This window comes from Gopherus flavomarginatus, chromosome 24 (assembly GCF_025201925.1).
Source record: "Gopherus flavomarginatus isolate rGopFla2 chromosome 24, rGopFla2.mat.asm, whole genome shotgun sequence".
NCBI classification, from domain to species: domain Eukaryota; kingdom Metazoa; phylum Chordata; order Testudines; family Testudinidae; genus Gopherus; species Gopherus flavomarginatus.
The window spans coordinates 10,941,761-10,965,754 of record NC_066640.1 but is presented as its reverse complement, the minus strand read 5'-3'; the positions used below and the strand labels follow the sequence as shown (position 1 = coordinate 10,965,754).

At 48.1% G+C, this 23,994-nt stretch overlaps 1 protein-coding gene across 1 annotated transcript; it reads left to right on the top strand.

Moving 5' to 3' along the window:
- The first annotated feature begins 4,528 nt into the window (after nucleotides 1-4,528).
- RNF126 (ring finger protein 126) lies at nucleotides 4,529-21,618 on the top strand. The gene is made up of 9 exons (XM_050934156.1): nucleotides 4,529-4,650; nucleotides 12,134-12,192; nucleotides 14,363-14,426; nucleotides 15,582-15,826; nucleotides 16,590-16,658; nucleotides 16,749-16,818; nucleotides 17,906-17,999; nucleotides 20,055-20,170; nucleotides 20,407-21,618. The coding sequence occupies exons 1-9, from the start codon at nucleotides 4,576-4,578 to the stop codon at nucleotides 20,554-20,556; spliced, it is 942 nt and encodes a 313-aa protein (XP_050790113.1). The 5' UTR covers nucleotides 4,529-4,575; the 3' UTR covers nucleotides 20,557-21,618.
- The last annotated feature ends 2,376 nt before the right edge of the window (nucleotides 21,619-23,994 follow it).

Genomic DNA, 23,994 nt, shown 5'->3' with positions numbered 1-23,994 from the left:
TTAAAGACTAACAGATTTATTTGGGTAAAAAGCTTTTGTGGGTAAAAACACATTTCAGATGATTCCATGTATCTGAAGAAGTGGGTTTTTTACCCATGAAAGCTTATGCCCAAATAAATCCGTTAGTCTTTAAGGTGCCACCGGACTCCCAGTCTATTCTCTGCGTCTCATGTTGATGGGTGAATCTGTGTGTGGTATTGTGGCATTGGCCTCTTATGTATATCACGGTAACATCTAAAAGCCCCACCCATGATCAGGACCCCACTGTGCTAGGCTCTGTACAGACACAGAACATAAAGACAGTCCCTGCCTCATAGATCTTACAATCTAATTAATGTGCCTGGCATAGAGCTGTTTTTACCATCATGTTTTTTCTCCTAAGACTGTGGTTAAAAATAGCCAGCACTTTCTAAAATAAAGCTAGGATCCTGCACATACACACGCATACTTAACTTTGTCTCATATGGGTACTCACGTGTGCAAAATTAAGCAGCTAATTAGTGTTTGCCGGATTGGGGCTTTTAGACTCTTCTGAGGCTTTAGCTTATTGCCTATCAGGGAAACAGATGAAAAGAACTATTTATTTTTCTGTTGTTTAAGCCACCCTCAACTCTCACAAGTGCCAACATCTGAAGTTAAAATCAATTAGCAGAGCTTATCAAAAGCTTTCCACTGAAAAGTTATTTTGACAGTGTTGGGGGGGGGGTGGGGTTGTTAGAAATTTGCACTTGAAACACCATCCGAAAAATGTTTCCCCACCCCAGTTTTTGCTAACCAGCTCCCCCAACCCCACCCCAATTTTGGTTTTCAGAAGAAATTTTTCATTTTCATCAACATCAGGATTTCTCAAACAGGGGTCGCCGCTTGTGTAGGGAAAGCCCCTGGTGGGCCAGACTAGTGTGTTTATCAGCCCTGTCCGCAGGTCTGGCAGATTGCAGCTCACACTGGCCACGGATCGCTGCTCCAGGCCAATGGGAGCTGCTGGAAGCGGTGGCCAGTAAGTCCCTTGGCCCGTGCCGCTTCCAGCAGCTCCTGTTGGCCTGGAGCAGCGATCCATGGCCAGTGGGAGCCTTGATCAGCCGGACCTGCGGACAGGGCAGGTAAACACACCGGCCCGGCCTGCCAGGGGCTTTCCCTACACAAGCGGCGACCCCAGTTTGAGAAACCCTGATCAACATTATTCATAAGGAGAAAAAAAAATGTACTAGCTAGCTCCACCGATCTGAAAACGGTGCCGTCCTTCCACAGATAAGCACATCACCAAACCACCAACACATGCGGTGATAAGACTCACTGGAGAGGACAAGAACTGAATGGGCTATGGAGACGGATTTCCCTTCTCTGCCCTACACAGGGTCACTTCAGGACCCTGCGGAGGCAAGTTCCCAAGCTGTCCCCATTTTGTGTATTGACAGTCCAGGGGCCTCATGGCCTCTATCCAGAGGTGCTGGAACTAGGGATGCTGATGCACCCCCTGGTTTAAAGTGGTTTCCATCAGATATAGGGTTTACAGTTTGGTTCAATGGCTCTCAGCACACCCACTCTGCAAATTGTTCCAGCACCACTGCCTCTATCTGGCACCTTTCACCGGCAATACACTCGCTGCTAAAAGTTTTTTAAAACAATTATTTTTGTAAAGGTAAGGTGGATCTCTGCATAGGATTTTTTCTTTGTGCACCACCAGCACACTGGGGCCCTATTCTCCATGAGCAATAGCCTAAATCATAATAATCATTGGTGCTATAATTCTGTAACAACTGGCTGCTGCATCCCGGTACCATGCCTTGGACTCATATATAGTCTCTGCACCCTCATCAGTCAGAGACTTTCTTTCACAGTGCCATCCTGATCGATATCTTGGGCCAGATTCTATGCTGCACCTCTTAGCGGGTGCAGATCAGAAGGCCCAACACAGAGGGAGCAAAAGTAGATTCATGCCTCCCTAGGGGTAGAGGGGATAACCCTAGGAGCTGTCTGGCAACCCAGAATACCTGCCACGACCATGTCTGTGGGTCTGCCCTACATTATAACCCTTTGTCAGAGGCTGTGAATGGAGACACCATAAGACCTTATGCTGCATAGGAACCCACCTGCAAGGGGGGGAATTTCTGGCTGGTGGATCTGCCAATGTTCTAGCCCCTTTAAGCTGCTGGAGCAATGTTAAGGCCCAGAATTGGGGCCCTTGTCTATGCATGGAGAGATTAGATTAATTCATAAAACCAAATTTATATCTGACGACCAGTCATCCAATGGGCCAAATCCCGAGGTCTGTCCTTAGATCCAAAACCTCACATGTATATGCAGGAGACTTCAATTCTTCCTTAGCTACTAAGGGGAACGGTGTTCCAAAAATTTCTCTTTTAAAAAAAAATGAAATTTTGTTTGTTATATATATACATATTCAAAATAAATACACTGTACTTGTTTTCGTCAACCAGCACTAACTGGTCCCAACTGCCAGCCACAGCTGAAATTGGCAACAGATCGTTTCATCCCTGACCACCAGCTAGCATTTCCATGGAAACAGAAATGGTAAAAATGGGGGAATTTGCTTTAACTGTTTCTCAGCTATCTAACATGCCAGGCACAAGGGAGAGATGAACCCCAGTGCCATCAGAAGTACTAGGAACATGAGCACACAGCATTGGAATTTGAACACCATAGCAAAAAAATACTCTTTGACAGCACAGGTGCTGGAGTGGCAGCATCAGCACGCCACAGCCAGTTTTTCTCTAGTACAGATACTGGGTCAAATCCATCTTCAGTGAAGTGTCATCCCCTGGAAACATATCTGTCCCTTGAAGGAGGAGGATGTACTGGCTGCAGTGGCTAACAAACTTTGCTCAGCTGAAGCCTGCCTTCATAACCCACTGTGTGCCAAGTACCTCTCCTAACTGACTCACATTAGGCTAGACTGAGAAGACACACAGGTGCAGCTTATGAAGACTGCAGATCCCAGCATGCAATGCTCTTATTGATTTCAGACCAGAAGCATGCTGGACTATGTAGTCTCCATGGAAATACCTCTGTATTAATGAAGAGAACAGACATTAGCTAAATTATGGAACTCTGTGGGCACCAGCGAGCCCAACGATACAAACTGGTAGTAACGCCATGAGTAAGCTCTCCTATCAGTCAGAACATTGTTCTTCCACAGTGTAAGTTATAAAATATGTATTATGCAGAATGCAGTTGAAATATTACTCCATCCAGTTACCAATACTCCTTCAATTCCTGTCCCTCACCAACATACGGCTTTGCCGTGGGGTTGTCAACTGCTGCACTCCACCCCAGAGGTGGCTGCATTTCAGTGGCAGATGAAGTCAGTTTTGTGCTTGCAAGCATACATTTACAGAGAAAAACTCACCCACAGATGTGAGGGGGGTGCTGGTGCTGAGCAGCCACCTCGAGATGAGCGTCACGTTCGCCAGTGGAAAATCGAGCCCGGCACCAGACACCAGAGCCCCGGCACTTCAGTCAAAGGAGCCGCTCCCACCGCTGTGTGTCAGCACCGGGCTGTTCTAGGTGTTGAAGCTAAGCGGCAGTGGGAGACACTGTCGTGGGGGGCGTCTTTTGTATCTGAGACCAACAAGCAGACAGGCCTCTGTGCAGACCCCACAGAGCCCAACAGGCACAGGTAGAGGGATACCCCACCCCTGTGCAGTCCCCTATGCCCTCATGCAGCCGCTTACACCCCATACCCCTGCGCAGTCCCCTACGTCCCTGTGCAGCCCCCTACACAATACACTCCATACAGTCCCCTATGCCCTCATGCAGCCCCCTACACCCCATACCCCTGCGCAGTCCCCTACGTCCCTGCGCAGCCCCCTACACAGTACACCCCGTACCCCATGCAGTCCCCTATGCCCCCATGCAGCCCCCTACACCCCATACCCCTGTGAAGTTCCCTACACCCTGTACAGTCCCCTAAGTCCCCATGCAGCCGCTATTCCCCATACCCCTGTGCAGTTCCCTATGCCCCCATGCAGCCCCCTACACCCCATGGCCCTGTGCAGTCCCCTATGCCCCCGTGCAGCCTCCTACATAGTACATCCCATACCCCTGTGCAGTCCCGTATGCCCCCATGCAGCCCCATACACCCCATACCCCTGTGCAGTCCCCAACGCCCCCATGCAAACCCCTGTTCCTTCATGCTGCCCCTACACCCCATGGCCCTGTACAGTGAGGGGACACAGACTATAGATGGGGAGTTCTCCCCCCAGTGCTCCTGCTCTGCCCCCTCTCCTCAATTAACTCCTCCTCCCAAAATGGTTTTAGCCCCTCCCACTTCCCCAGGAGCCCCAGTGGGCGTGGCTATGCCCTCCAGTGGTTTCCCCCCGCCCAACCTCAACCCTCCCCTGAGGAGACTCAACGCCCCATCCCGCAAAGCAAAGAGGCCCCGCCCCCTCCCTGTGGGCTCCCAGAGGCCCCGCCCCCAAGGCTCTCCGCAGCCCCGCCCCCGAGCCGCAGAGGCTCCTCCCCATCTCGATCCGCGTTTCCGCCAGTCCCATCGCGAGCCCCTTTTCGTGCCTGCTCGGCCGCCGTAGCCGCGCCGTGCGTCGCCCCCGGGGAAAGATGGCGGAGGCTTCCCCGCAGCCGGGGCGGTATTTCTGCCACTGCTGCGCGGCCGAGATCGCTCCGCGCCTGCCGGTGAGGGGGGCGGCCGGGCAGTTGGTGAGGGGGAGGACGGGGGGGTTGAGGGGCCCGGGGGGGTGGGGGGCTGAGAGGGGGTCGCTGGGGGGGTGAGTGATAAGACTGGGGCAGTGGGGGCAGGAAGGGGCCGGGATCGGGGTGTAAATGGGTCCCCGAGGCTGTACTGGGCGGGGTGTGGGGAAGCCAGGAGGGAGGGTGATGGGCTCTGTCCTGGGCAAGGCGAGGAGTTTCTAGCCTACTGGGCACCCCCTGGCTCTTCCTGGGTGGGCAGATAGCAAAGGGCCCTGGGGGCTCTTGGGCGGGGAGCAGCAGGTCGAAGGGGACCCCCCCCACGTTCTGGGGTGGTGGGGAAGAGTGGGATTCTGCTGACTGTTAAACTGCGAGGCGGTGGCTGTCCCCACACACCTTTCCCCCCAGGCTTTCGAACTGGGACAACTCGACTGGGAGGGTGACTTAGGCTGCAAAACGTTTGATTAAAAGATGCACCCACCCCAACGCTCCCTACACCAGACACCCAGAGGGGCTGTCTCCTGGCACCTATCCATGCCTCTGGGTTTTTCTTGCCCCACTGCCTTCATTTTGGTGGAGGGAGAGGTTCTAAGTGACATTCTTCCAAATTAAAGGTGTGTGCTTTCTACACTATGTGCACCAGAAAAACCCCAAACAAAAACCTAGGGGGTGTGAGAGAGTTCCAGCAAATATCAGGAAGATTTTCTATTAACAGTCAGTGGAGAAAAGCGGAGTGTAACCCCTAGAGAAAGTAATGCTTTGGAATGTAGGAACGGGCAATCGTGAGGCAAACACAATAATTTCACTGTCCAGCACAGGACTGTTTCTTACACTTGCTCTAGTGCTTTAACAGTGTGCTTTAACCTCCAACTAAAATGCCCATGCATCTTTACTTGTTAGGAGATAAACACCCTCCCCCCATAATGGTGAGAATAAAGTGCTGATTATTGTCATGAAAGTGACTTTGATAAAGTAACACGTTTGACCATGACTTGTAGGAAACCCAGCCAAGATGTGTTCTGTTAATGAGTTGCCAAATGTCATCAGCCCATCAAGTTTGTTTTTGAAGTTAATGAGCTTTTCCCTTGATGCTGAGCCTTTATTTGTCCTGAAACTCTTAACATCATGCCAGGAAATTAATTGCAATAGAATTTCTGTCTTTATTGAAATTCATTTGCTGATGTGGTGTACAATGAAAACTCAAGTTGTGCCATGAACTTAGTAGTGAGTGAGTTCCAGATATAATACTTGACATTTTAGTAGAGTGGTTAGAGCTGAACATCTCAGGGTCCTTTAGACATGTTGCTAAATATTACTCCTGTATTACTGGGGAAATTGAGCCCTCAAACAGATTAAGAAATTTACCCAAGGTCATAAAAACACCATTGCCAAGGTTGGAAATAGAACCCACTTCCCTATTCTAGCCATTAGACCATGAGGCTTCTCGGTGTTGTATTTGTTTCTAGGGAAGTCTTTTTAAATTGTGTACAACAATAATCCAGTTTAATTCATATTTAAAAATCATCCCAGAGCTTCACTGTGTATTGTAAATGTGTGTTGCTGTCAACCGGTCTCTTTACTAGAGTAATTCACAGGGCTGTGAATGGTTGGTTGGTTGTGCTGGACTACTTTTCAAATCTTCTTTCTGCGTGTTCAAATCTATAGCATTTTATATAGTGATAAAGAGCACTTTTACCATGCTCTTTGGCTGGGGTTTTGGAAGGAGCAAAAGGAAGTTAGGTGTTCAGTTCTTATTAATTCAGTGGGAACTGGGTGCCTAACTCCCTTGGGTCTCTTTGAAACTCCCAGCTGTAAAGTCTGAGTTGCAGAATCCTACCAAAAATCTATCTTCTGTTAGGCTATATCTACGCTACCACATTTGTCAGTACAGTGTAACTTGTGTGATTCAGGAGTGTGGAAGAAACCACCCCTCTGAGCGACGTAAGTTTCACCAACAGAAGCGCTGGTGTGGACAGTGCTATGTCCGCCTAAGAGCTTCTTTCGCCGACATAACTACCACCTCTCTTTGGGGGTTGTTTAATTACGTTGATAGGAGAGCTATGTCCCATCCGCATAGAGCGGCTACACGAGAGTTCTTACAGCGGTGCAGCTGCGTTGGTACAGTCCCGTGCTCTAAGCTTTCTAGTGTATACATAGCCTTGGTGAAGTGTACAAGATTTTGAGATACACAAGTCTCTTTTTCTGCCTCAGACCTGATGAAGAGCTCTGTGTAGCCTGAAAGCATGTAGTCTCCACCAACGGAACCTGGTCCCATAAAAGATATTCCCTCACTCACCTTGTCCCTCTCCTATCAGCTACAACACCACAGCAAACGATCTTTTCGTGTCAGACTTTACACCTAGTGCCAGTAGATTGTGCAGAGGAGTGTTTCTGAAAATGAATTAGAGGAAAGTTTACAAGTTTTTTGTATATTTTGAGGGTGTGTAGATTAGTCTAGTAATTGTAACAGGCTGCTGAGAAGGCTGTCAAATCATTTTTAACTATAAAGCAAAATGTCTCCTTTAAATCAGTTGCTGTTCAGCTGCTGCTAAAACCTTCCAGTGTGCACTGATGCTTGATTCTGTGTGTGTGTGTGTGTGTGTGTGTGTGTGTGTGAGAGAGAGAGAGAGAATATACCTGGTTAACCCTTTATATGGAGAAGATTTTTTTAGGTGTGACTGTCAAACACTAGATTTTATTTTCTAGTCTGATTTATGTTGTAACGGCCATTTTTAACCACAGCTTCAGACTCACTAACTGGATGTCATTTTCTTTCACGTGTGACAGCAGGGATTCCCCTGATATGTCGACAAACTACTGTTGAACTGGGAGGTTAACATTTTTGTTAAAGCACGTTTAGCCTGCCGGCTTTAATTTGAGCATCCCGCTTTCCAGATAGCCACTGCACTGAGGATTTATTTGGTGAAAACTTTGCTGGCTGTTATTTTCAAATCAGGAAAGAGAATGTTTATAGCAAGATTTTCTAGATACGCCACCTTGGACTTATGTCAGACACTGGTTCATAAACTAACCAAGGACAGGCTGGTTGTTGCTTGAATGGAAGACCTTGAGGAAATCCAGCGTGGTGATGCAGCTGGTGGCACTCATCTTTCTGAGTCAGCAACTGAAAGTGCTGTTTCTGAAATACATAAAACTGAGGCCTTTAATCTTTGGTCCCATTAGAGATTCCATAATGCTTTTCAAAACGTGCTGAAGATAGATTTCTTGACCAGATTCCAGCTTAGGTAATTAGTCCACCTACCTACAGTTCTTCCTACAATGTTATGTGGCTGCATTCTTTTAAACACCTGCTGTTTCACTTAGGGGATACCTTCACTTGAGCAGTGGCTGAAATGAACCCTTTGTAGAGCTGATCAGTTTTTCACCGGGTTGAAACAATTGGATTTATATTTTACATTTATATACAATTTTAAGAGCTAAAAGGCTGATATGCTTCTGCTAACTACTCTTGAGCTTTTAGAGGTTTGGACAGGGAATTTGTTGGTTGTCACCCCTCCCTCCCCCACAAAATATTTCCTCCCGGACTTATTGGTCACTCGCCTTGTGTAATATGCAAAGTTGGGCTTCCTATAACAACTGGAGCAATCCTTTTGGTGGTGAACGCAACAGTTGTCATCTCCTAACATATCTCAATGCTGAAAATCCAGGCCCAGTTGATTGATGCTCAAGAAACTAGTTGTTTCAGAGGTCCAAATCAGGTAGGTCACTTTTATTGACAGCAAACGAAGTTGCCAGAGTGGAACTGGTGCTGCGTGTGCTACAAAAGGAAAGAGTCTAACAGTTTGAGGAGCCACAAACTTTGGCAATTGTGCTGTTCCAGCTGCAAAAGAATTTGCTGATTGCTGTATTCAGAACTGCCTGTTGGCAGAATTATATCCCTCTAATAGGAAAGCTGAGAAGAGCAAATCACTTGCTTCTCTTGATCAGGCTCACGGTACTGAGCATGGAAAGCAAGAGATTGGTTTTGTAAATTCTTATGAGTGAGGCATTGATGGAAACTGAGGACATTGGCTGAAGTTTATTTCAAAGGGAGAGAGACTGATCCAGTTTTTTGTACATTCTGACCCTGTGAGGCATTTGGGTTAGGTAGGAACACATCTGAAATACAAGTTGCGGGTAGTTTGTAGAAACATGACTGCAAATCTAAAGAGAGTTTCATGGGGGAGAGGAAGCAGCTGCATCTGTTAATTGGTATTCAGGGGCAGTACCTACAGGTGGGTGGTGTCTTGCTGTTTCCTTATTCTCTTGAATAGAGACAAGATCAAATGGATTTCGGGTGTTGCTGAGCACAGTTAGGGTCTTGCAATGTTTTTTTCCCCCATGGCTTGGGGAGGAATCACAAACTTCTTAGCAGGGTGAACACAGGACACTTGCATCCTGTTCCTTTTGGGAATTGGGTAGCTCGGCTCCTAATGGAATATCTTTGGGCTTGACTACACTGCCCCACAGTTTGGACTAAAGGGCTGTGAATAGCAGAGTGCACCAAAGTGCTGTGCTGTAACTGCCCCGTGTGGGCGCTTTAAGTGCAAGTGTAAAGATCCTGAGTTCACACTAATTTAGTTCTCTTGGACTTGGGACCTTTAAATTCATGCCTGCAGTGTCCACAGCACTTTGGTACTCACTGCTATTCACACCACCATAGTTCAAGCTGCAGGTTAATGTAGACGTGCCCCATGTTCTATGCAGGGGTAGGCTACCTATGGCACCTGTGCCGAAGGCAGCACATGAGCTGATTTCCAGTGGCACTCACACTGCCCGGGTCCTGGCCACCGGTCCAGGGGGCTCTGCATTTTAATTTAATTTTAAATGAAGCTTCTTAAACATGTTACAAACCTTCTTTACTTTACATACAACAGTAGTTTAGTTCTGTATTATAGACTTATAGAAAGAGACCTTCTAAAAACGTTCACATGTATGACTGGCACACGAAACCTTAAATCAGAGTGAATAAGTGAAGACTCGGCCCAGCACTTCTGAAGGTTGTTGACCCCTGTTCTAGTGGGTGTGACAATCCTGAAAGTAAAAGTGATAGGGGAAGCAGCATCTGCATTTTTTTAAAAGATAAACTCAGATAAGCCAGCTACCCAATATTAGTGAAATTAGCAAATTCCACTTAGGGTAGGCAAAATATAAATGACCAAAGTGTCCTGTCGGGTTCAAACTGGTCATGGTACACTTCGCTTCCTCTCTTCAGCTGCATTGTATTGTATATGCATTGTTGTATGCAGTGATTTGTGGGGGCTCATTTTAGTGACAAGTGATTCCTTCATATAATTTAAGCCCTTTGAGTTTCTTCTGTCTCAAAGAGGCAATCGAATCATCAATAGTCAGTAAACATAAATGCTTCACTAAAGCTGGAACTAAATAAGAAAAGCCAGTGTAGAAGACCCTTCCTCTGAGAAGGACTCCTGATTCTGAACATGCAGTCTGTTTGAGCTTTATAAAAATTCCAGGCTTTAATTTGGAGCGATAGAGGTAGATGGAACGAGCTTTCTCTAATGAGCATGCAGAGTGGGAGGTTATTTTAGTGTTTGTGTTGCAGAATGACCCCCTTATGTCTCCTTGAAGCCTCCATTGGAATAGCTACACTGCAATTATAAACCCATGGCAGGCCCATGCCAGCTGGCTGGGGCTGTGAGGCTTCTAAACTGTGGTGTAGACATCTGGGTTCTGGCTGGAGCCCAGGCTCTAGGACCCTGCAAGGTGGGAAGGTCCCAGAGCTCAGGGCTGCAGCCGGAGACCCAACGTCTACACCACAGTTAAACAGCCTCTTAGCCCCAGCCCCACATGCCTGAGTCAGCTGGGTTGTCTAATTGCAGTGTCGACATACCCTGGGTGGTGAAAAATCCCAGCTCTTGTTAGTAATTGTTTTCCTCTTAGTTTTTCCTGACATGAGGATTGGCAGTAACTGTAACTCCACATTGTTTCTCTTTCATTCTGACAGTTTGTCCTCTAGAAGCCATTTGAAAATCAACACGTACGCATGCTGCCTTGCCAGGAAATCCAGTGGTTTTGCTTTCACTTTACCTGTGACTACATCAAGATCTGTCTTTTTTCTAATGCTCTGTCTGTGCTGGGGGTTAACCAGCATTATCTGAACCATTTTTAAACCATGCTCCAAACAGTTTCAGGCTTAAGTTTGTCTGACCAGTGTGTGATGGAAGCCCAAGTGCCTTCTATGCTGTGTCTCCACATGGCTGCGCAGCAGGCTATCAAGGGCTGCTGCGGCAAGAGAGGGCTGGAGGGAGTCCCCTCTCCCCCCTCGGGGCAGCCTGCACCCCAAACCCCTCATCCCCAGCCCCACCCCAGAGCCCACACCCCCAGTCTAAGCTCTTACCCCCTGCAACCCATCCCTCTGCCCCAACCCTGAGCCCCCTCCCACACGCCAAACCCCTTGGCCCCACCCCCACCACACATCACTTCCATATTGGTGCACATAACCAAATTCATTCCACACATGGATGTAAAAAATTAGAGGGAACATTGGCATACATTAATGGTTTTAAAACTGTTATAAAGGGTGCTTGACTTTCTGTGGTCTATAGTCTAATCTCTGCATAACAGAATGCTTTTCAAACATGATTTGTTAACAGTTGTGCCCTGTTCCTACTGACTAGGGAAACTGTTATGCCAGAAATGGTTTTATGCAGCATTTAAAACTGGTTCGTGTAATACAGTGTGGATAGAGAAGGAGGTAGCCATGTGTCTGTATCCCATGAGTCTGTTAAGTAGAGATTCTTTTTACAGAAAGGTGAGAAACAAGCGTGGAATTCTGGCATTTGTAGCCTTCCGTCATAAATGGCACAAAATAAGTCCAGCCAGAATTCCTGAAACCTTCCCAGTTGCTATTGGAAACTAAAGAATGCTCCAGAAAGTGTGAGGTAGAAAGGCTGTCTATTATATTTGTAGTTACTATCCTTCCCCAAGTAGAGCAGGATTAAGAGTGAGGTTATGACGTTTGGAATTTTCTCTGGAATTGTTAACTTCACGTATTGTTACATGTTGGTCTTCATTGTGAAAGTTGGTGTGGCCTGCACGATGAAGACCAATTTCTAGTTAGTTCCCTTAAATATGAATAATTTGAGCCCGGTGTTGCATGGGGCTGCAGTGCTATATGTCCTACCATATCTAATCCGTAAAGATGGCTTCCTCCTTCTCCAGGACTCAGAGCTCCTGCTTGTCGCCAGGTGGCTCAAAACAGTGAATTCTTTGGTACTTAAATCATGGTGGACTTTGGGGAGTGGCGCACTGCCTGACTTCACCTCTTAGTTTATAGAGTATTATTCTGAGCGCACAGTCAGGTTTTCTGTGCCTTATGCCTGTTGGCTCGCTGTAACATCCATCCTTGAGACTGGAACGCAAGGTTTTTCTCCATTTCTCCATATGGAAGATACTATCTGTAACTATTTTCTAGCACCCGCATTTCTCATGTAGTTTTTCTCTTCTGTAGGATTATATTTGCCCAAGGTGTGAATCTGGTTTTATTGAAGAACTTCCGGAGGAGCCCAGGTAATGTGCTGTTCCTGAAGGATATCGTGAACGTTAACTTGGAATCTTCTCTGTTCTGTTTCCTTTTCCTGGGGTGAGAGGTGTTACAAACTAAAGGGACCAGTTGGACAGCCTGTAACGATATTTGTTTTTTCTCAGTGAAAACTTGCTTGGTTTTTTCAAAGCTGGAACATACTTAACCCACACACAGTCTGTGTCCACAGCTATGTTTCCCAACCATGATGGTTGAAAGCCTGACATCCTGGCTAGTGACCTGTGGACATTCAGAGAACTTTCTGCAGTTTTGCTGGGACTTTCTCTGTCCTGTGCTGATGGGCTGCTTGCTCCAAACCTCTCTCTTCCCCACAGTCTCTTCATCTTAGCTTCACTCCATACCTTCACCTCTCATCCCCTTGCACTTTTCTTTCCTTTTAACTGATCCACTGCTAACTAATTCCCCCACCCCCCAAAAAAACATCCACCATGCAATTTAAAATTCCATTTGCTGCCGTCACGTTGTTTACTCTGCTTGTATGTTCCACCTCTTCCCCCACTCTGCGTCTGTCTTGTCTAGTTAGGTTGTAAGCTCTTCAGGGTAGGACCGTGTACTGTTCTGTGTTGCAGGGTGCCCAGCATAATCGTGCCCTGATCTTGGTTGGTCCTTAGGCATGAACAAAATACACATATTAATTTAAAAGAAATAATAAGCATGACAGTAGCTGATTTCTGACCGTTTTTCTGCTATGTAGACAATGGCACCTAGCAGTGAGTTAATCGGGGGTAGCTCCCCCCTCCCCCCTCAATCTGAGAAAGCGTATGATGTCCCAGAGGCCACTGTGAAGAAACACCCACTATTCCAGGGGTTCTTAAACTGCGGGTCGGGACCCCTCAGGAGGTCGTGAGGTTATTACATGGGGGATTGCAAGCTGTCAGCCTTTTCCCCAAACCCTGCTTTTCCTCCAGATTTATGTGCTGTTAAATGTATTAAAAAGTGTTTTTCATTTATAAGGGGGGTCGCACTCAGAGGCTTGCTATGTGAAAGGGGTCACCAGTACAAAAATTAGAGAACCACTGTACTGTCCCATACACACAGCAGGAAGCAGTGATACAGTTATACAGAATGTGATCAGGATGTGGTTTTTGCCTTGTAAAAAATGCTTTAATATGTAGACACGCTGACCTGTTTTGGCTATAATGGTGCGTTTGCCAGTGCAGGTTACACGTAATGTGTTTCTTGGTCTTGACTTGCAGAGAGAGTAGCCTTGAGATTTAAACAATGCAGGGTGACGAGATGTGAAAGAAGTTCACTTATTTGTTCTTAAATGTATAAGTAAGTCTCTGCCTATGTCAACTGTATCAAGTGTGCGTTAGTTATACCTTTGGATTGCAGTAGGTTTTCTAAGGCCATGCAGAGGCATCGCTCCATGCTGAAAGGCAGCATTGTCTGGTAGATGGAGCTAGAAATCGTGCCTAGCTAATCCTGGCTCTGAGAGTGACTTGCTGTGGCCTTGGTAGAGTCACTCAGGCACTCTGAACCTCAGTTTACTCTGCTGTAAAACCAAGATAACATTTAGCACACGCGTGAGCCATGAGGAGTAACGTTCATACAGCTCTTTGAAAGCATAGCGCTATGTATTGTTAATAGTTCTCTTGTAATCATTTGCTAACTCATATTCTCTGACTGGTCATGTGATTTTGCTGTGCAGAAAAGAGGACTGGTGAGTGGGTTTGCAACAGCAGCATTAAGCGTGTTTGCATCGTTGTGATGTTGGCATCCTAAATCTTACCCTTGTGGTGCTCTGGAGAATGTAGCTGAGTTGCCTAGGGGTGGAGTGGGTAGAGGAATGCTTGGCTGATGTAACAGGTGGGTCTTCCCTAGCAAAGTTACTGTTCTGCAGCTTCATGAGATGTGCACAAGGCAATCAACAAGAGGGGGGAAAGATCTGAATATTCAGGGAAGTAAGGAACAGCAAGAAAAAAAAATACATGAGCAATTGTGGAAAACAGCAGCTGCTGAGAAAATCATGTATTGCCTGTGAAATGGTTTTGCACAACTCGTAAACTGTTGTGCTGTCTGCCCCTCCCGAGAGCCCATCCTTTGCTTCCCTCTGCTGCAAAAGGCTTTCCATCGACCCCACGCCGTCACAAGTCAGCATATCTGAGGCTAACCGATGCTGTTCGCTCTTCTCAGGAATGCTGAGAATGGTTCCAGCTCTTCTGCATCAACCAGTGATCAGAGCAGGCATCCATTTGAGGTGAGTAATAGTAGCTCCCCATCCTCTGTTAGATTTCCTTTTTTCTTGCCATTGCATCTGAAAGTTTTCCACAGGCAGATCATTTGATGATGTCCCCTGGATTTTGTCAAAGTTTGGGGGCAAATATCATCCAAGTGCTGCTTCTAGAACTCTCTAAATATGCCATTCTTCTCGGTGGATAGCTGAGTCTCCCCATGTCCCGCTTTTGTTAGGGGGAGCCAGGCTGTGGTATATTGAACTGTTTATCTGGGCATGTTGTGGTCACTGTTTAAAGCAGGGGTGGGCAAACTCTTTGGCCCAAGGGCCACATTGGGGTTGCAAAACTGTATGGAGGGCTGGGTAAGGAAGTCTGTGCCTCTCCAAACAGCCTGGCCCCTGCCCCCCATCCGACACCTCACAGTTTCCACCCCCCTCAGACCCTCCAGCCAATCCACATACACACCCCCACTCCTTGTCCCCTGATCGACCCCACCCCCTATCCAACTCCCCTGCTCCCAGTCCCCTGACTGCGCTGACCCCTATCCACACTCCCGTTCCCTGACAGGCCCCCTAGGACTCCCACACTTATCCAACGCCCCCGTCCGTCCCCTAGAACCTCCTCCCCATCTAACCGGCCCTGCTCCCTATCTCCTGACTGCCCCCCAGAACCTCCCACCCCTTTTCCATGCTGCTCAGAACAGCATGTCTGGCAGCCGGGCCGCCCGGCTGAAGCTAGACATACTGCCTCTCTGCTCGGCAGGACCGTGCAACCCCGCCGCCCAGAGCGCTGCCCGTGTGGTGGCTTGGCTGTGGGGGAGGGGGACAGCGAGGGAGGGGTCAGGGGCTAGCATCCCTGCCTGGGAGCTCAAGGGCCAGGCAGGACAGTCCCATGGGCCATAGTTTGCCCACCTCTGTTTAAAGAGTCAGCAGTTAGCCTCAGTGCCGCACAGTGGTATCAGAAAAATAATAATTATTTCCTAAATATAATCTCAGCCGATGCTGTCGGCTCATTGCAGTGCTGCTTCTCCGCACAGAGCCCTCACTGTGATGCTGGAGGCGGTCTGCAGAGTCTGGCTTTGTCTCATCACAGAGGCCTTTGTTGGAACCTGAATATTGTTGTTAGAAGTAAAAGCTCGCTCCTTGTGACCAATCTGCCTTGAATTCTCTTCACTACAGAACGTAGATCAGCACTTATTTACCTTGCCGCAAGGCTATGGCCAGTTCGCCTTTGGGATTTTTGATGACAGCTTTGAGTTTCCTGCCTTTGGGTCCAGTGGCCAGTCTGAAGACAACAGGGACTCCGAGAACCGGCGGGAGAGAGAACACCAGTCTCGGCACAGATATGGCGCAAGGCAGCCCCGAGCCCGTCTCACTGCGCGGCGTGCCACTGGCAGGCACGAGGGAGTCCCAACGTTGGAAGGGTGAGAAGTGCTTTCTAGTGCTCTGCTCAGTGGCCAGGGCTTGATTTTCTTTTTAACGTGGTTTAGCTGAGAACCATAACATTTGTATTATCCATTCACGAGGACTAGTCCCTCACTAAAAACTTCCTGGCTCGAGTTCTTCTCCTTCACAGATGTCTTACTTTCCATGCAAACAGCTGCTTTTGGGAGATTAAATTTCAGCCTGACGAGAACCCTCATCAAGCCTGTATCTTGAGTGAAATTGACTTGCTGGCTGTGGTTTACCTGTACTCTACAATAGGTCATACCACAAAGAAGGGAATACACCTGTGAGCTTTTAACTAAAAGATGCCCTGGACTGAGTAAGCATCTGTCTGCTGTGATTCTTTTCCTTCTGGGCAAAGCAGCATGAAACCCAGCTGATGTGTCCGATCGCTGGTGAATTTCTCTGCTCCTTGCAATTGGCAGTTGGAAATGCTGCTGCCTCCCAGGCCTATGCTAGAGAGTAGGATTGATTTTTCTCTACGTACATCCCAGAGACACTGTCCACTTCCTACCTTTGTGTAGGAAAATGTTCCTCTCTGAATAAAATCCTTCGACTTGCCCTGTGGTGAGAAATAAGTAGTCACTAGGATGCAGTTGCATCTTAAGCCGGATACTGTGTCTTACCTTTCATTCCCCCTGCTGGTACCACAGTATTTCCTAGCCACACTGGGCTTCTGGGCTGTTTGTGGGATTTAGTGGATCCTAATAGTTCTTTGATCTTGATTTTGCTGTCTTTCAGAATTATACAGCAGCTGGTTAATGGCATTATTGCACCTACAACAATACCAAACCTAGGACTAGGCCCTTGGTGAGTTGGAGTTACGGGTTCCTCTACCTAAAGGTCTGGTTGCGTGTAGTCCCAGTGGAGACTAAAACTCTGTTGTCTTTATTCTTAAAGGGGAGTCTTGCATTCGAATCCAATGGACTATGCCTGGGGTGCCAATGGCTTGGATGCAATTATTACACAGGTAAAACTGGCACCTGTTCTGTGTGTATGCCACTGGGGGATGCTCATGTGCAGTGGTTGGTACTGGAATGGAGCCAGATCGGCAGGTAGTGATCGATCTATCGGGGATCAATCTAGACACAATACATCGATCACCGAACGCACTCCCCGTCGACTCCGGAACTCCACCAAGGTGAGAGGCGGCGTCGACGGGGGAGTGGCGGCCGTTGATCCCGCGCCGCAAGGATGCGAAGTAAGTCAGTCTAAGTTGATCTAAGATTCATCTACTTCAGCTCCGCTATTCTCGTAGCTGAAGTTGCGTATCTTAGATCGATTTCTCTCCCCCCGCCCCTGTGTAGTGTAGACCAGGCCTAAGAATCTACCCTTCTCCCTTCCCATCATGCTATCTGATAACAAAGGCACCCATTAAATTTGTGGCAGGAACAATGTTTTAAATTTAAAAACATTAAGAGGAAATAATTCCTGTAGCATGTGTTCGGCAAGTGGAATTCACTGCTGGAGAGTTCTAAGACGAATTGTCATGACTGGGGCATGGGCGGTTAGACCCAGTGGTTGGAGCAGGGGTCAGGAATTAGGAAGCAGTCCAAAGCAGGGAGATCCCAGTTGCATGCACAACTTCCTGTTCCTGTGCTGGGTTTATATAGAAGTTGTGAACCAGTCAGGACCTCCAGCATTCTGCCAATCAGATTCCAGGACTGGAGTCCTCTGCCAGGGGGCTTCTATTCCGGCAACTGCTAGCAGGTCCCTGGGTGGCAGGTTGGAACTTACTAGCTCCTAAGAGCCCTGTGGACCAGGGTTTAAGACTTGTGGTCCCACCGTCTATATGCATGTTAAATCTCATGCTGAGGGTTGTCAGCTGGTCCATTCGGAGGTCAGGATGGAATTTTTCTCCTCGGTGCGGCTCTGCAAAGGTGCACAGCTCCATGGCGGGGAATTAATATTTGAAGCATCAGGAGTTAGCCAGCAGTAAAAGCGGGTTACAGGTGACAGGACACTGTGTTACATGTCTCGATACCTTGGCCTAACAAATCCTATGTACCATCCAGCCGGTGTCGTTTTCCTGTACCATGTGGCGTTTTGTCTTTCAGTTATTAAATCAATTTGAAAACACTGGCCCCCCTCCAGCAGACAAAGAAAAGATCCAAGCACTCCCCACCGTTCAGATAACAGAGGAACACGTAGGTACGTCCCCTGCCTCCTCAGCGAGTCGTCCAACAAAGAGCTTTGCAAAGCTTTCATGTGGTTTTTCCCTTGGGATTTTCATGTTGGCTGCTAATCTGTCGTAGGGCTAAAGAATTCCAGAGGCAGGACTAGGCACAGCTATCTCTCATGCTCCTGCCTGAACGGAAGCAGTGTAAAGCTGATATGTTTGCAGTAGGCAGTTAACTGCCCCATCTTTAGCAGCTAATGTATCTAGACGCATATAAACATTGGAGCCCGCATAGAAGTTGGGGGACTGTCTCCGTCTCCCAAGTCTACAGCCTGTCTTGGAAAGGAGAGGTCTTTACTATCTCCTGGGCACTGTCGCTTTTTAGGGGAATCTCACACTGCTGTAGTGCCACTGGTAGGAGTGGTGGTGTAGCACAGCCAGCAGCATGCTTCTCACTGCATAGAGATCTGCTCAGGCCGAACCTGTTGTGTTGTTTTCATACCTGACCCAAACCTGATGCTTGTAGTTGGGTGGTCCCATCGGTTTTGTTTCAAGTAGCAAGGCTCTCGCGTACACTGTGCCGGACTCTGGGCCAGGAGCCCTACGCCATCTGGTCTCCACCCCCACACTCCACTCACCCCCCAGGAGGTTCTGTCCGTGCCACTGCTGGGTGCAAATGGTACATGACACGTAACACTCTGCTGGGTCTCCTTCCTACAGGACAGGGGAGTCCAGTCTGAGGCATGCCCCTGCAGGGAGCTCAGCTGCCTGGCAGCAGCTTCAGACAGCCCTAGCGCCCTTGACTGCAGAGTTTCCTGGCAGGCAGGCAGGAGGGGAAGGAATCCAGCCCACCAGCCTGGCTAAGCCAGCATCGTCCCACGCCTGCTGTGATATCTGTATCCCACCCCTACCTGCACAGCAGCACAGCATGGGCTCCTGGTGCACTCCAAGCCTGCTCTCTGCATCCTGGCGCTGCCCGCCTTCCTGTTTGGGAGAAGTGCCCCTTCCATGGCAGAGCCGGGCCGCTGTCCGCCGACTCCTTCAGCCACCTGCTGCCACCTCCACAGCTCTGGGGACAGGGAACCGGATCTTTCCCTTGCTTCCTCAGAGTCCAAACTCGAGTGTGAAAGCGTCAAGTTCTTTTCATGCCTGATCTGACACCTGCAGTCAGGCTCTGGTCAGGTTGCAAGCCTCTGCCACTGGCTCTTCTGGAAGGGCTATAAGCAGCATTAGATGAGACAGCCATAAAAATGCACCCGGTGGGGCTGCGGCTGTGTGAAATTCTCCTGAAACGGTCAGCGCTGGTGCAGCCACTGCGTGTAAACATCTCTTGGGAGCAGTGAATAGTGTTTGCTGGCTGGCAGACTTTGATTTTTAGTTTTTATACTATCTATTTTTAAGCATTTTTTTTTTCAGTTTTTATTGAGTTCAGTTTTCACAATGGTGGGGAACGATGGGAGGGATTGGACAATACTTATTTAATGACAGTATTAATTGAGAATCACAAAGTTAGTTTTATAATTGTTAAAATACAAATTGTCGACCTCCCATGTCAAAATATACCAGGTACGTTTCCTTAACTCAAATTCTAATAGGTTCTCAAACAGCCTTTTTCTTTCTTTCCCGGTGTGTACATTTTGATGGTTGTTGATGGAAATATTTTCTCGTGGGTTTGTGTGTACAGTGACATTGACATTTAAAAATAAAAATTGAATTTTTCCAAGCCTGCACATGAAACACTGGCAGCAGCATGTTGCGGAAGGGGGTACGAGAGAAAATATAGGTAAGGAAGGAGAGGAATTTGGGAATACAGTGGAGGGATGCAGGCAGCTATCCCAAGTGGCAGAAGCTGTGGAGGCAGTAGCTTTCTCCCCAGTGCTAGGGAGACTGAGTTGCCCGATGAGCTAAGTCAGGAATAAAGAGAGTCAGTTAGGTTAGCTGGAGCGTGTCGGTGGCGAGTTTTCAAAGCTGGGCAGCTCTGACCGGATTTCTGAAATGGCAGCGCTCTTTCCGCTCCCAAGTGGTGAATGAATGATACCCCGGTCAGCCCTCTTGATTCTTAGCGTTGTGTTTTTTGTGACTCGCAGGTTCCGGGCTCGAGTGTCCTGTATGTAAAGAGGATTACACACTCGGTGAAAACGTCCGGCAATTACCCTGCAATCATCTATTCCACAATGGCTGTATAGTCCCTTGGCTGGAACAGGTTAGTTATACCAGCATGCGGATCCCTTTGATGCAAGGGGAATATTATACTCTGGACGTGTTCCATTATACGGTTCTCATTGGGAAATATTTCTATATCCTGATGATGCCTGAGCGTGAGCAGCCTTTTGCCTCTGAAGAAGGAGGCAGTCAGCAGTGGGACTGGCTGTTACTCGCACTGTTCCCGTGTCCTATGTCTAATCCTTTCTCTCTCGATTTTTTTTTTAATCTCGAAAGCACGACACATGCCCCGTGTGCCGGAAAAGTTTAAGTGGACAAAACACAGCCACGAATCCCCCAGGACTCACGGGGATGAATTTCTCCTCCTCCTCGTCTTCCTCTTCCTCCAGCTCACCAAGTAATGAAAACTCGTCAAACAACTCATGAATCCTAGCCCAGCCCCTGTCCCGCGTTCCCTGTCCATAGCCCTTCCTCCCTAGCCAACATAAGAAACTAAGGGCCTTCCGGAGCGGAGCAATGGGGGGAACTGAAACCCAGAAATTCCCTCACGAGGCCCCTGGTTCTTCAGAGACGAGACACCTCAGGCTCTCCAGTGGGGGGGAAGTTCTCTGAATTCATCGCGTCGCCACGTGGACTCTTAAAACTGCCATGAAAGGCCATTAAGCTTCACAAATTGGAAACCCAAGGTGCTGAGCGATTGGCTGCGACTCCAGCTGGGGGACGGTGGTTTGTATGGTTTTGAGATTCCGCTCTTTATATTGTGCCCCCCCCCCCCCCCGCTCCTCCCTCCCTTATGCTTTGAAGTTTTGAACCTTTAAAATGACAATGTAACAAAATCTGGTTTGCTCCGAGGATTCCCAGGTGGGGAGGGCGAGTGAGGGTCAGGGAGTTGCCAGAGAAAATGTGAACTCCCTCCCCTGCCACTGTCCCTTTGTTTTCTTTATAACTTCACCCTTCTCATAGTCAACACCGAAAGGGTTTTTATAATTTTAAATTATTACTGCTGTTAAATAAATGGACACTTCAGCTCAACAAGAAGTTATGGATGATTTGTGGATAAATACAGGGTAAGCTCGTCTGAGTACTGTACTGTACCTTCCCAGTGGCAGGGCAGCCTGCCCTGAGATCATTGTGCCCTCGTTCCCTCCCCTGTGTGCCACAGGCTGGTACACGGTGACTTCTTTGGCACTGGGTTCCTACTGACCAACGCCCGTGTACATTGCCAGCCTGCAAATCGTCAAGCGCTGTCCGCTGCGGGATAGAAACTGCAGCATCCTTGTTCGTTTTTTGTATTTCTACCCCCCTGCCAACCCCTGCAGTCCTGCCCTTCTCTCACCCTGGATGCGGAGTGTTGGCTGCAGGACTGGAATTGTACCAGAGTGAGGACCAGCCAAACACCATCGTGATCAGATAAAATACAGAGCAAGGGACGCTTTTGAGAAAAATGTATTTCAAAGCTACTTCAAAATACAGCTGCTTTAAAAATTCCCAGGAGCTTGTGAATCGGTTTCCTTGCAAGAGTTGGTTTGCTGGGGGGAGGGTGGTGGTGGAAACTTCTGTCCTGCTGATCTGGGGGGCGGGGGGGTTGATTTGGTATTAGGTTTTTTAATCTGATCCATTCTGGAGGGAGGAAGTCAGAGCAAGTATGCTCAAAGTTACATTCTCATGGGTTGCGGGGCAGGACATATTCCATTTACTGTTCTGATCACTTTAAAACTTCAGCTTCAGTGGCAGATGGTGTGATTCTGAAGGCATCTGTAGTAGGAACCTGTGTAGATGGGGGTTTTCCCGGCCTGCCTGTGGGATAGAGGGACCTGCCCCATGTAAAGGGAAGGCTGTGACACAAGCTGTAGCTGGAGGATTAAGTGAAGCAGCTGATCTCATAGTGCTTCTCTGGGGTCTTCCATGGGTGTGTGGATCTAACTGAGCTCAGGCTGCACAGTCATCAGGGAGAGCCAGGTGGGAAATCTAGCTGTCAAACCACAGAAAAGGCTGAATGATGTGTCTTCAGGGTGAGAGGTAGAAGCTTATTTCTGGAGTTAAGTGGTGGATTCTTGAAAAAAATCTCTTGAGAGCTGGCTACACTGAAATGGTCTGGTCTTAGAAGGAATCCTGGAGTCTTAGCCAAGATCAATGGATGTGTGATATGCAATGTGTGTTGAAGGCCTTCACAGGGGGGAAGGAAGATGGGTAAGGAATTCGTTGCAGAGAGAGACTTTTTCTCCAGGGTGGGACCGTGTGGCAAGGCACATGAGCATTCTGTCATCTCCAAGGCCAGGTCGACAGGTTTTACCAATGTAGCTATGTCAGGAGTGGGGAAAAAATCCCCCCCCCCAACTCATGGCTTTGCCAGCAACACGCTTTATGTAGACACATCTTACACTGCAAGAGAGACTTTCTGGTATAGCTAATGTCATTCGGGGAGATGGTTTAACAGAAGAACTCCTTTTGCTGGTATAACCTGCATCTCCCCTTGGGGACTTCGCCCAAAGCCTTTGTAATGTGGACTAGCCCCAAGTAATGAGAGGCTTTTAACAGGAAGAATCTGTCATACCCTGCAAACTCTCAGTTGCAGTTGTGTGTGTGGCCAGCAGGTGGAGCAACAGGCCCAGAGGTTTCAAACAATCTGGTTGTAGCAAAACTAAAACGTCCTAAGAGCTGAAAAGATGATTGGGGGAATAAACGTCTGTCATCCTTTCCCTGGGAAGTGGTGCTCCGGATTACACATTACAACGGCAAGCTATCTCCTGTTCCTCTCCCAGGTGTCTAGTGGCAGTCAGCCAGCTCACGTACTGACCCAACTAACCTAGTTTTCATGGGAAGGCTTTTATTCCGACTCTGGGGCAGGGGGGCAAGGGGGCCTGGCTTATACCTTTAGTTAAGATCTGTGGCTCAGCATGCAAATTTTAGGACTTCATACTCGCCTCGCTCCACAGCGGAGCCACCACTGTGCTCAAGGGGAGATTTGCACAAAGGTCAAGGGAAGGATCTGGCCTTTATGTTAAAAACACCAAGGAATCTAGTGGCACCTTAAAGACTACAGATGCATCTGGAGAAGTGGGTTTTTACCAACGAAAGCTTCTGCCCAAATGCATCTGTTAGTCTTTAAGGTGCCACCAGATTCCTCATTGTTTCTGTGGCTACAGACTAACACGACTCCCCCCTGATGCCCTTATGTTGTAACTAAACTTTTATTCAGTCCTTGCCATTGTGTTAAGGGAAATATGCTCCTGGTTAAGACTGGTTGGCGTTCTTCCTCTTCCAGCCACCTTTCTCCATCTCTCCTCCCGTCTGTCTGTCACCTCTTCTCCCTCCCTTCAGTAACTTCCAGTCCCCCACCAGTGGATCCAGCTCCCATTCCCTTTCCCCTCCTCTCATCTGCTAAAACCAGAAATAATTTACCCTGCCATCTAAAGTGTCATTGGTCATGTGCGTTATCGCCCCACTCAGGTTAATGGTAAGCGAGGAAGTACGTACCTCTCTGTTTCAGGCTTGCTGCAGACTCAGGCAGACACCGCTGCCTCAGTTTCACTTGGTGCATATTTGGAAGGTTATCTTCATAACCGGGGGGGCTAGAAACCTTTTTATAAAATGAAAGTTTAAACTCCACGTGGGCCACACATGTCCCATGCTGGGTAGGGGCTGTATGTTTGACACCATTGCTATAGGATGTGTAATGACAGGCCAACGTGCAAGTCATCCCATTGTGATTAGGGTGATCCATATAAAAGTGACGGCCTTCCATATATCCCTGCCATAGTGTATTACCATTGGGGCAAATGCAGCGAGAACCAAAACCTATCTGGGCTCTGAGTCTTTGGATCTCCTGGCAAAATCAGCCTATGGACCCTTCCCTAACTTCTC

Bases quoted from the DNA above. Each gene is read 5' to 3' on its own strand.
- RNF126 (XM_050934156.1), top strand. From the start codon at position 4,576: ATGGCGGAGGCTTCCCCGCAGCCGGGGCGGTATTTCTGCCACTGCTGC. The intron at 4,651-12,133 runs GTGAGGGGGGCG...TCTCTTCTGTAG, and splicing joins AGATCGCTCCGCGCCTGCCG to GATTATATTTGCCCAAGGTG. The intron at 16,819-17,905 runs GTAAAACTGGCA...TTTGTCTTTCAG, and splicing joins TGGATGCAATTATTACACAG to TTATTAAATCAATTTGAAAA.